This window comes from Copadichromis virginalis, linkage group LG16 (assembly GCF_057382275.1).
Source record: "Copadichromis virginalis isolate Kocher_CV1m ecotype Utaka linkage group LG16, C_Virginalis_male_GT1.1, whole genome shotgun sequence".
NCBI lineage: Eukaryota > Metazoa > Chordata > Actinopteri > Cichliformes > Cichlidae > Copadichromis > Copadichromis virginalis.
The window spans coordinates 29,987,328-30,000,391 of record NC_140633.1 but is presented as its reverse complement, the minus strand read 5'-3'; the positions used below and the strand labels follow the sequence as shown (position 1 = coordinate 30,000,391).

At 39.3% G+C, this 13,064-nt stretch overlaps 1 protein-coding gene across 1 annotated transcript in view; it reads right to left on the bottom strand.

Annotated features, from left to right (window-relative positions):
- The window catches only part of LOC146691044 (ephrin type-A receptor 6-like), a 178,178-nt gene that overhangs the window by 13,623 nt on the left and 151,491 nt on the right, over nt 1-13,064 (bottom strand). Inside the window, exons 9-11 of the mRNA XM_085434336.1 lie at nt 4,868-4,938; nt 2,871-2,996; nt 2,001-2,186 (exon numbers count right to left, since the gene is read on the bottom strand). Of these exons, the coding sequence (XP_085290462.1) occupies nt 2,001-2,186; nt 2,871-2,996; nt 4,868-4,938 (383 nt within the window). The remainder of the gene's footprint in view (nt 1-2,000; nt 2,187-2,870; nt 2,997-4,867; nt 4,939-13,064) is intronic.

Here is a 13,064-nt window from a genome sequence, read left to right as displayed (position 1 = left end):
GGAATAATATGTGTTGAGCTTCATAATGTATAATCCAGTCACAAAAATGGAAGACATGGAGTATATATATATATACACAGGCATATGGCTAGATAAGTAAAGCCTTGTTTTTGCTGAACTCTATCACCTGAGACCAAATGAGCACATGTTTTTGTTTAAATCTGCAAAAGCCTATCACTTTTAAATATCATCCCTCCTTACACAAATCCAGCAGGGATAGACAAGAAATTATTTGATCAAGCTTGGCTTTCCCGAGCTAATTAGCAAGGTCTGGAAACAATATATAGTTATGCAGTGCAGCGCCTGAACAAAAACAAACGCACCTGCTTGCCAGAATCTAATGTGTCACCTGTTATTTCAGAGCAGGTATAGCAGTCAGTCACAGCACAATACTCTCCATAATTAGTCTCCGAAGAACAACAACAGATGGAAGGAGTGAAAGATGGAGAGAGTGAGAGAAAAGACAAAGACAGACAGGTGAACACAGATAGGATACATACAGCCTCTACATACAGTCTGATGCCCCACTGCAAACACAAATGACTTTTAATGTATAGGGTGCTGTATGCATATGTTCACTTTTGAATTCGCAGTCATGGAAACAGGTTTATTCAGATATAAGATATATACTTATATATCAAATTTAAAAGTTGAGATTATTTAAAACCTTAAGAAAATATGAAACGTACAAATGGACCAGATGCAATATTATGACTAGAAAGTGATCTCAATGGCTTTGAAAGAGGTGCTATTGATAAAAGATGTCTATTCAGCGCAGGCAGACACAGTTGTTGACCTCTGATGTGATGAAAGGTTTCTCAGTCACAGTCACTGAAAATGTTTTTAGAGTCTTACCGCACAAGTCAGCTCTGTGCTGTTGGGAGGACTTTTTTCCACTCACTCTCTTCAGAGATGTTAGTGCATGAAAACGCTTAAATACGTGGCTGCAAAAACCAGCCATCATTGCCTTAAATGTAATAATGACAGTATTGGCTCAGAAACAAACAAACAAAAAACCCTTATCGCCTGGGTTTTTATCACTTGGGGGTCAGAGCTGAGGAGTGTCCTCTATTTGCATTCACAGAGGGATTGAAAGTCTTCAGGGGACACATTTATATTCACAGCGATGTCTCAGTTTATACAACCCCTGTAAAAACAACCATATGTTGCACAGGGTGAGCCCAGTAAAACATAGCTCGTTAACAAGTCCACACTCAAACACTCACGCACACGAGTTTTGTAGGTAAAATGTGTTTCTTCACAAAAACAGGACACTTACACAGCCATGCAGCCCCGGCCACTTGCAAACAAAATGCACACATATACACAAATTTACACAATAAGTAAGCAGAAATAGTGACATTGAGCCACGTATAAACAGAGCAAAGTCATTTCACATGGTGACTAATTACTCAGTATGAAAAAGTCTGTTCCAGCCCTAAAGATTGTTTTTAGAGCAACCATACAAAAAAACAAACAAAGAAAAAAACAACCAAAAACCCAAAGGTGGAACTTTATTGCTTTATAAGCAAAATGCTTAATGTTAATTCAGGATTTTGCGCAGACTACAACAGACAGCCAAACTGTTGGGGGGGAGGGGTCTTCTTTCTTTTTGATAAAAATATAGCAGCAGAGTTTCAAATGTTTATATGATGCAATGTTCTTTTCTTTAATTCTACATGGAAAAACGCCAAACTCATTAGGCTCGAATGTGCAGAAGAAGCAGTAGACTGGGTTTGAGTTTGTGTGTTGGCAGTGAATACAGCGAAGCAGCAGCAGTATGGGGGAGCGACGCGAGTTATGAAGAAAAGATTTATCTCGTAGCTTAAAAATACAGTTTTTCATCAGCGGCATCAGTTGTGTACAGGCTCCTCCATAAATCACTGCCAACTATGTTTCAGACTATATTAGAAGAACGTACTGAAGAGGTGACACTGCATGTACATTGGAGCGATTTGAATTTGCCTCAAGTAAGCAACCTCTCTCACAATCCTCCTTACTTTTTGTGACCACGCCCTCCAGCCTGATGATGTTAGGGTGGTCAAACTGGCCCATGATAGATGCCTCACGCAGGAAGTCCCACCTCTGACGCTCAACATAGCCTCCCTTTAGTGTCTTTATCGCCACGGCAATCTCCTTCTTCCCTGGTGTTCTCAGACGGCCGCTGCACACTTCTCCAAATTCACCTGGAGAACACACACACACACACACACACACACACACACACACACACACACACACACACACACACACACACACACACACACACACACACACACACACACACACACTTCCTGACTACTTGCCTAAACCTAACTTTAAATGAAGTCTATCCAGATTTAATGATTTATGCAATGCAGACTTACTTTTTTAATGCCATATGAGTATATAAATACGCATAGACACACACATAAACACGATACGATGTATATCAGAAAGTGTCGCGGCATCAGCAGGTAATGCAGCATACCACCTGGGGGCAGTGTTGGAGTTCCCATTTAAACTTCAGCCTTATTAGCTTTGCTCTGATTAGGTTAACTTCATAACATTCTCTCTTTCACCTTCTAAAAAAGCCTCAAGTCTATTCTTACATTTCCTTTTGTTCTCTAAACCTGTTAAAGTTTTAATATTCCAACAGCGTGTGTCAAGAAAATGACAGGGAGAAGCTGGCAGATGAAAAAGGCATCCTCTTTAGTATATACAAAGGAGAAAGAGAGAGGCGTTTAGAGTGGTAAAAACTGATAATCTTATATACACATTTAAAACTATTGTTATCCAAAACAACATGAAATGATACTCTTGTGATCACAGGAGAACATTGTGTCAGTGAGCAAGCGTATAAGAGTGTGTGCACGTCTGCGTGAGCATACCGGCTCCGATCACCCTCTCAATGCGGATCCTGGAGGGGTCGATCTCCTTGGTGAATTCGTGGACAGCCTGCGTGGGATCTTCGTATGTATCAGGATCCACGTAAGTCTTTATTCCTGGGAAAGGGACTGTGGACAAACACAGCGAGTAATCAATACAGTGAAGTGGCGTACATGCAGTTTGTTTTTTGTGGAGTTTACTGATGGTACGGCTGCAACTTCATTATGCATGCTTCAAATACTACACAATCAGTGGTACTTGTACCCCACGAGGTAGTTTTACATTCACTGAGGGAATGTGGAAAGGATGAAAATAAACACACTCATGGGATTACTGATCTTTAGTTAAGTGTGGCAAAAACCAACCGCTATAATAAGCTGACTGCACAGGACCCAACATCCTTGTGTTATCGCTGAAAGCATGGAAAACAGTTTGCAAACACACAGATACGCTAAAGAGAAAATGAAAGAAATGATTGAAATATCCAGCTGCCGACAAAAACATAGTAAAAAAGCAGACAAACCCACATTCACACAGTCTACCTATCTTAGATAAATCGATAGGAGAAAGCTCTAAATTGTTTTTATTTTTTATATTATTCCATCAGCACTGGATCATAGGATGTTATATAAACAAATTCAACTCTCTCGAGACAAATGGCTTCAAACACATCCTCCCACTTCCATTTATTACGAGCTATGAGACAACAAGCACAAATCTTTGGCTAAATCCCCGCAGGGCAGCACACTGAGCACCGAACCCTCCTTTAACCGTGGCAGGCTTTTAGCCATTATTTAAAGCGACCCTTCACCCTGCCGAAGTGTCCTTGAGCAAGTCAGCGAGTCTTTAACAAGCTGCTGCTGGTCTGGCGCTGACCCTCGCCTCCCAGCGGAGAGCTCCCAGACAGAAGCTGTGCTTCTCCTTCAGGGATCGATAGAGTATCACAAAACAAAAAAACAACAACGAGTTGTCTTAGAGGCACGAATCGACACAAGCAAAATGCCAAGGACGCGGTTCCCCTTTCACAGCTTCTGCTCAGCATCTCACACTGTGCCGCTGAAACAGGACACAGGAGATATGCACTGTATTTCACAGCCGATTGTAGCTCTGTGGCCTCGATCCAACCGTCCTCTTTGAACAGTCCTCATTTCTCTTTGTCTTCTCTTCTCTTTCTGTACCTTTCAACCCTCATCTTCATTTGAGTCTCCCTTTTTTGTTTATCCTCTAGCAAATTTCCCTCACCTTGTCACCATCGTCTTCATTTTACTGCTCAACTCCCTTTCAAATCTCTCTCTCTCTCTCTCCAGTTTTCACTTCACAGCTCTCAATTCAATTTGTGATTTTCATGTCAGGAATGAAAAGTTGGGCATAAAAGATATAAAGCAACAGAAAAGTACCGGAGTGCAAAAGCTGACAGCTCAGAGATGCAGTTGTCATGTGTAACCAGATTAAGAAAAAAATAATATGAAATAATAAAAAAGCTCATAAAGCTCATGCTCATATTAATTGAAACTTAAGTGGACATAAGAAGGAAGACAACAGATGAAGGAAAGAAGAAGAAACAGACAGATGAAAGAGCATGCTAGTGGCTCTATTAAATAAATACACGTGACAAAAGCGGGTAGGCATTTTTGTATTCTGTAAAAGCTCATGGTGAAGTCGGTGCAAAATTCAATATGCAAAGGAACAAGAACAAATGGGAAATGATCCATACAGAAGTACGTGGTGCATGTTGAATGCAAAGTGAAGAGAGGTGGCTCTTAGCTCCCTACTATGGCTCTCAGACTCATTTCAGATTTATTCCCTGTTTACTGGCACCACGTTAAATTAAACATGTCACTTTCTAGACAAATATTTGGTCATTCAGACACAAGTAGTGTTAAAACCAGCTTCAAAAAGAGTTTGTTCCTTACTTAGAACTTATTTAGCAGATATTGCAAAGTCAGGCAATAGGCATAGAAAACAAAGGAAAAGGAGAGAGGCAGCTTGATTGATTTACCGTGCCCATTCTGATAATTCGCCCTTCTTTTATCCTCCGAGGTCATCTTGGCCTTGAAGTACCACTGACACCTGGAAAACACAGAGAATGACTGATTGAGTAAAAACTTTATCAGATGAGCAATAATGTGACTTTTATTGGGATAGTGGGGGGTATTGGGACTAACTACAGAGACATTTGAGGCATGTCATTAAATAAATCCTGAATTGATCCCTATGGGTGAATTCCACAAAAATAAAGATGAAGGCAGATGTCTAGCCTTCAGGGTAAAAAGGTTTTATTTGTACATGCAGTCTTCATGTTCTGGTGATCATTGAAATGAAAGTAAAAAATAAAAAAAAGAAGCCTGGATAAATACCCAGAATGCATTTCAAGATGGCTGCAGAGTGCTTTGTAAATACACTAGTCAGTGGAACTACTGGCGGCCATCTCTCTCTCCCATGTTATCACATACCGATGGCATCTTTACACTGTAACGCTTGAGTACCTCTTTGCCTTAATTTTCCCTCAAAGCCTGACAAAGCGCTCTGCTGGTGTCATCACAATTGGTTGACCCTGATAACCAATGACCCGTAACCGTGGTAACCACGGAGAGAAATTTGCATTTTAAACGTGCCTTACGTACTGAAAGCTTGTATGTGAACCTAAACCGTGATTTTGGGCTTAACGCTTTAACCAATCGTTTGATTTAAAGAATATTAAGAAGTAAACAGCAACAGAAGAGATGGCATCAAAAAAAATAAAGTAAAAATAAACGAGAATAAAAGGAAACAACAAGATGAGTTGCTCCCTTTTGTTTGTAGGCCTTTTATATCTTCATGTTGGGAATCCAAGTTATAAGGCTATCATTGTGTGGGGAAAATAAAGCCAAAGAGGTATCCCTTGCATTACATTACATCTAATCAGATGGGGTTCCTGACAAATCATGACTGGACAACAAGTAGAAAACCAAAAAGTGTGGATTTGTGTTTTGTGTTACTTTTTTGATAAAACCATTAAAATGCTTCTCCGAGGATGATAAAGGATCATGCTACTCTAACACAATTACTTTTCATTTGTTTAAGTAAGGGATGCTTGCTTCTTTCAGCTGTTACATAATCTTGTTCTAACCAATTCTCATGTCTTTAGGCTACTCCCAAAATAGATTGTGGTATTGTTATCATTTTATAGTGCTCTCTGGATCATGCTGAATTACACATCCCTATCTACTTGTCACAATCACCATAAAGTTATGTGCTGCACAGTCTGGCCCTTATACACAGTTAAGTGTCTGCAAAAACAGCTTGATATAAACAACACAAGTCACGGAGCTCCGTGCGTAATGTTGGTGTTTTGAGTTCTTATGTGCAACTTTTTCAAGCAGCGAAAAACAACAAAAAATTCCCAACCAATTACTGACAACTTAAAATGATCGTTCCTGTCTCTCTACATACTCAAACATATGCGGAGATTGAAAGATGATCAGTTTTAGACTCTCTCCTCAACATTTCTGTTTAAAAACACTGCAGTGAGTGGGGTCAAACACCAGCACAATGAGGCAAAATTCTAGCTTATACAGCTGCCAACTAAAATAACCCCACAGCACCAGATTGCTTCATCATTGCAGCTTATCATTTGAAATAAATGTTCAGCGACATACGTAGTCTGGCTCTGAGTTAGGTTAGATTGTCTGCTGATAAAATAAAGATGGAGGTGGTTTCATCTCATTCAGGGGACTGGCTCTGCAGCTAAAAAATATAATGCAAGAGACATACATGCAATTCACAATTTGTGAGAAAATGCAAAGAAAAGTGACATCTGTTCAGTGAGAACTACACGCAATGACCCTTAACCAAAAGGAACAAAGAAAATTTAAAGTTTTCTCTACATTCGACTGTTGGAAATAAAAAACTACGTAAAATCTCTCTCGTCCTCCTGTGTGTGTGTGAGTGTGTTTGTGGGAGAGTTTATCTGGGCACTGACAGACTGAGAGACAGCCAACAACAGATAAAGAGCTGCTGCCAAGAAAGTCTGAAAAGCTGAGAGATTAGATGACAGCATCTGCAAAAGACCACAGATGACTTTATCCAAATAGATACTTGGATGTTACTCTGAAATCAAAAATCCAAAAAAACCACAAAGGAACTTTTTCCGAGTTATATTTATGGCAAAGTGCTGCATATGGACAGGTTTGAAAAAACTGCATGGTATTGAGGCACTGAGAGTGAAATGATGAATTGGTAACAAAGAAGGTTTGCTATAAAGCTATGCTTGAGAGAAAATAGTTTTGTGGTGCACTGAAAGATGGCTGCTGAGGGAGTTATGTCTTTGGCTTGCCAGTAAAACAATGTAATGCATGAAAATGTCATTAAGGGGTTAGAGTTAGTTCTGTAAGACTTTGCACAATGACATGATTTTTAATATTTTTCGCCTCTTTAAACCACCAAAGCAGATTCGAAATCACACAATCAAGAGATGATTGCAGGGGAGAATTTCAATGTGGGGTAATAAAACAACTGCATTAACTTTTTAGGAAATAATTTTAATACACAGCCCTCAGTTAGTAGCTCAGTTTGATGGCCAGATGAGGCCCATTTACTTACATTTCATGGCAGATAAAAGATCTGAAGTTAGTGCTGAACCATCAGAAACGTTCTCAGAAAGAATGCACTGAAAACCAAAGGCCCTGAAAGACCACATAAGATGACTAGTCCGCAGTCAAGCGGTACCTTCATGAATGGAAATACAGAGGGTTTAGAACAAGATACAAAGAGCTGGTTACAGTCAAGATTAGATTAAAACATCAATGCTCTGCCATGGGCATGTCCATGGCTACCAATGTAACCAGGTTCCTAGTGGTTACTGATAATTTGAGTGCTTATAGAAATAGCAGGATGAAATCTGAAGGGTACATGGCTATACTCTCTGCTCAGATTCAACTAACGGCAGATTCAACTGGTTGGACAGGATTTCACAGTGGAGGCATGGCATGGAGGAGAACACGTTCAACGGGCAAGTCAGTCACTTCATCCCAGTAAAACAGTGAATCCTTTTTAATCACTCGAGACAAAACTGAAGGGAGAGAGACCTACAAACAAGCAGCAACTGAAGTTGGCTGCAGTAAAGCATCAGAACAGCCATTAAAACAGCATCCAAACTGTCGAAGTACTGACTTTTTAACATTTAAATAGTTACATAAAACTATCTGTAAAGTTATAATTTAAAAATATCCAAGGGAGAATATAATAATTTGGGTAAAATCATCCCTTTTCTGAAGCATCTTATGCCGAAGCACCGTCGGCCATTAAAACGGCTCACTGTTATTTAAAAACGGAGTAATGGATTCATTTAAACATGGCACTGCTACCTGTGAAGCACGTGGTTGCGTGAGAGGTGGCACAGTGTGAGGGGAGCAGTGAGGTAAAAAATAGTTATATAAAAAATTAAAAGGTGCTTGGAGTTCTCTCAGAGGATGTATCACTGATGAATTTTAAAACACCTCTTGCAGTAGAGGGCTTAATTAATAGCCATATGCATGAGGGGCTCTTGGTCCCGCTGGTGTATCCCCTAATAAATTTTCTCATATTTCATCATTTATTAGAATATAGAACTCTATTGCCTGTTTCTTACAGTCACGCAGCATGCAAGAAGAGTAAAAGTGACAAAACTAGAGTCTCATGCTTATTAAAAGGTTGGTGTTTATTCAGATGTTATATTTATTAGCAAAGAGCATGTTTGAAAAGCTGAATTTGTTTATTTTTTATATTTCCCCGTATATTTTTGAAATGAAGAAAATGATGAATGAGCTTCATCAGGCTTTTGTTACAAAGACATTTGCTAGTTAGATCAGTTCATTGTTGGGTTTGGTCTTTTCAAAGGATTTGCTAGCAATAAGAAAAATCTACAAATCTAAAAGGCTACTGTGAAAGCTCATCTTCCTTATTTTTCTGCCTTTTTCTTTGCTTCTTTTTAATACTAATTCAAATCACCATCAAAATGCAACTTTCATCCTTTTTTTCTTCCAGTAAATTTATCCTGGTAGCTTTTGCAAAAGCTCGCTGAAAAGCAAACAAAGCGACAAACAGTGCTGCAAAAATACCTCTGCGGAGCGAGGCAGAAAATTCACCATAGTTATCCTTTAAATGAGAAGCAGCAAAGTAGAAGAGCAGAGCCCAGAGACTTGACCCAAACCCCCAACAGAGACAGAACAGAAGCAGGAACAGAGAGCTCTCACAGTCACACTGTCACTTCGGAGGAGAGTCCTTGCTTCACTGTCACTGCTGTAGACTTGTCTGCCTCTCTCAGCCCTGCTCCTCCACACCACTGTGGTCCACGAGGGATGAAGTTGGTGGTGGTGAGTGACAGAGGTCTGCAGCTTGTCCTGATTCCAGCGGGATGTGATGGAACTGCATGTTTTTGGTTTTTTTCCACTGCTCTGGGACTTGTTCGAGCTTAAATATATACAACACAACTAAAATCACACGCTACTATTAACATAACAAGAATAAACAGATTCATAAGCTGGTTTTCCTTCAAGTTTGTGTACTATTCTTATTATTATGCAGTATAGTCATCACTTCCCCATTATGCCCAAGACAACAAAAGGCGGCAAAAGTCTTAATATACCAAAGAGTTTGATAAATAAGTCATAGAAAGACAGTAATTACAAACAGCTGCAGCCATTTAGTTCCACACAGACATCAAGGGAGAGATGGAAGGAGTACTGGGTAATTTTGCCTGAGTAAAAATGGACCAAAATAAAAGCAAAGAATTTAAAACATAGGCCTATGTTGAGTAAAGGCTACTATATTTAATGTATCTTTGTATATTTTAGCCTTCCAAGGTGAGCCACATTGGATATTCATGCCCCAATCCTCAACAGTATACTATATTTCTTGTCTAAATTGACTAGTGATAAATTACAAATATACAATACTTCTTGATTACTTAAATTCATCAGGAATGAGAACAAAGTAAATCCTGCTTTTAGGAATTTTAAGTGACACAGATCAATTAAACAAACGCTTATATAGAATAATGAATAATAAAAATAATTGCCAAAAATACCGAGGTAAAACTCAGGGGAAAAAAAAAATTAGTTATCGCTAGAAATTTGCGAAAGTCTATTAAGGCTGTAAAAAACGACTAACATTTAAACCTGCAACATTAAATCAGATGAACTTCTTTAAAAGATCACCTCTAAGGAATTTCTTTACTGTCTCTACAGCTTTAATCCTCTTTTGGCTCATTTGTTTGACTTTATATATACTATCCTTGTTGTCCTGATAAATCTTTAAGAATAACATTCATACTGAATGCAAAAATCACGTGCTATAGAATCAAACTACCAATACATTTTTGCAGGGGCCAGTAAAAGCTACAAAATAAATTAATAACTAAATAAATAAAAATAATATCTGATATCTTTCAGTTGACCAGAAACATTTTGGTATATACAGTATATGGTAGCTGTCTTTGATGTTTTCACAAGATTTTATGCTACAAAAAAATAAAAAAAATAAGTACACTCCATGATTCAATGGTTTGTAGAACCAACCACCTTTAGCAGGAATAACGTATGTAAGGGTTTTGTGTATGATTTTATCAGTCTCACACATCATTGCGATGGAATTTTGACCCACTCTTATTTAGTTGCATCACTTCATTAAGGTTTGTGGGCCCATTTGTGGATGCACAGCTCCACCACAGCATTTCAACTTTGCAACACTGTAAATGATTTTTTCCTCAGCCACGCTGTTGTAGATTTGCTTTAACTGTTGAAGAGATTATGTCATATTTGGCTCTAGAATATTTGGTACAGAGTGAAAGTTCATGGTTGACTGCAAGGTGCTCATATACTGTGGCTGCAAAACAAGCCCAAACCATCACCTCTCCAACACCGTGCTTAATAACTGGTATGAAACGTTTGTCCTTACATGATGTGTTTCCACCAGTTGTGGCACTGGATGGCAGACATTTCCACTTTGGTCTCATCTGTACTCCCATACGGAAAAGAAATAGTAAAAACTTATATGTGATTACTCATGAAAGTGGCCACTTTCATGAGTAAATCATATAAGGCTTACATGATTTACTCATGAAAGTGGCCACTTTCGCATTACTTTCATACATTGTTTTAGTAAGTATCCAAAACATACAAGTTTCATTATATAATTTTTCAAGGGATCTTATATCTGTTTTCACACTTATATGCTTTTCATACAAGTTTCACACAAGACAGATACAAACTTTATAAGATTTATATATATATATCTTTTCCATATGGGCTTGTTCAGATGCAACTTTTTAAACCTAAGCTGCAGTGCCACCACGCTCAATTTAAAGAAAGCTTTCTCCTAGCGACGCTTCCAACCACGTCAAACTTATTCAGTCTTTTTCTAATTGTACTGTCAAATATTTCTGCAATCTGACAGATGTAGCTCTTAGCTTTTTTGCAGTTACTTTGAGCATTACACGGTCTGATCTGACCTTGGGTTGAATGTGCTGAGATGTCAACTCTTGGGAAGACTGGGGCATTGTGTTACTACACACCTGAATGCTCCAGACCTGCAAACTGTCAAATCGACTGCTTTAACAGAGGTGGTCACACTTATCCTATACTTGCTCCTATCCAGTATTACTGTATGTATATACAGCCATATGAAATACAAATCAAGTTCACACTGCTACGTATTGAACTGAGGAAACATCAAGAACAAAAAAAACTTTATTTGGCTAGCAGACAGGAGCTGCAGTCAGATATTCTGTAGGCCTATGTTGATTCCACGTGACACCAATTTGTAGCAGACAGACATGATAAATTGTTTGAATAACATTATTGATTATTGCAGTTTTAAGAAACAGGAGAAGTTGATGTCTTCCTCATGGCTGGCTTTTTTTTCTCTCCACAGCTTCAGCTGGATCAGCAGCCACATGAATTATGCAGGAGACGACTTCTTCTTCTTCTTTTTTTAATAATACATTTTTTCTGTATGAAATGTGATGTGAGGTAGAGGTGCTGCCTCAGTAACTATTCTAATCAACAAAAACAACCTCCCCAGAATGACAGAGAGGCCAGGCTAACTGAAAGGATAATGCAGGCTGTGACTGAATAAGTTTGGGGTGAAAACGCAGACAGTGCAGTAGAGGAGAAAGTGTTGGCGCTTGCTTCCGCAAGTGTGTGTGGGTTCATGTGATCACATATGAGCCTTCTTCTCTTTGAAGACTTAACATAATCCGGGTTGCCAGATTAGAGCAGGTGTCAGAGGGCTGTGAGCCACCGGTTGCCAGACTGGGTTTCAGCTAAGTGAAGTCTGTGGGATCCTGGACACTGATAGACAGAGCAGATAACTGTAACAGTGGCAGAGAGGACAAGAAGGGGATTTGGAAAGCTACTGTTGACCTCTGCTGATGAGGTCAAGCTGTTCATTAAAGAAATCGTGGCATGTGCCTTTATCAGTCTTTTCCAGTCCTGTCCTCTGATCCCCTTTATCCGCCTATCCTTCTGTCTCACCGGCTTTCATGTTGTAAGGAGGCCACACACACACACACACACAATACCGGCTATCACACACAAAGACCTTGGCTTCTTCCACTGTTCTCTGCCCTGTCGAACATTGTTAGAGTACATATTCACACACGCATATTCAAAAGCACTTTACCCACCCACACACCTCAGTAAAACAACCTTGCTTAGAGCCCTAATCAAAGCATCAGTGTAATTCAAACCACTCCTCTCTTAACCTAACATCCCTCACAGTCACCTCACTGCAGTGCACCGCTCTGCTGCAGAGGCTACAAAGGGCACAAAAGGAAGGATGGATTAAAGAAAATATGAAGAAAATGATTAAAAAACATTGCAGCAGTGTAGTGCAAAACTCTTCAACTAGGCTACATCTGTGTAATCATGACACCTTCATTCTCATAGAAGCTCCCACTCTTCAAATCTAGCATAAGCAGAAAGCAAACATAGATGTAAATTTAGTAAGCTTTTAGGCCAGCCAGGTGTTAAACAGTCATCATACAGCAAGTCCTCTACAACCTTACATCTATGAGAGGCGTATGACTGAAAGCTCCCATCTTTTCCAGGCAGCTGAAGTACATTTGGAGCTTTTTTGAAACTGAAAGAGAGTGAAAGTTCCTCCTACACAGGGCAGCGGGACTGCAGATATGATAGCTTGTGATGGAGTCAAAAAACACTCCAACTGCTGTTGTGACT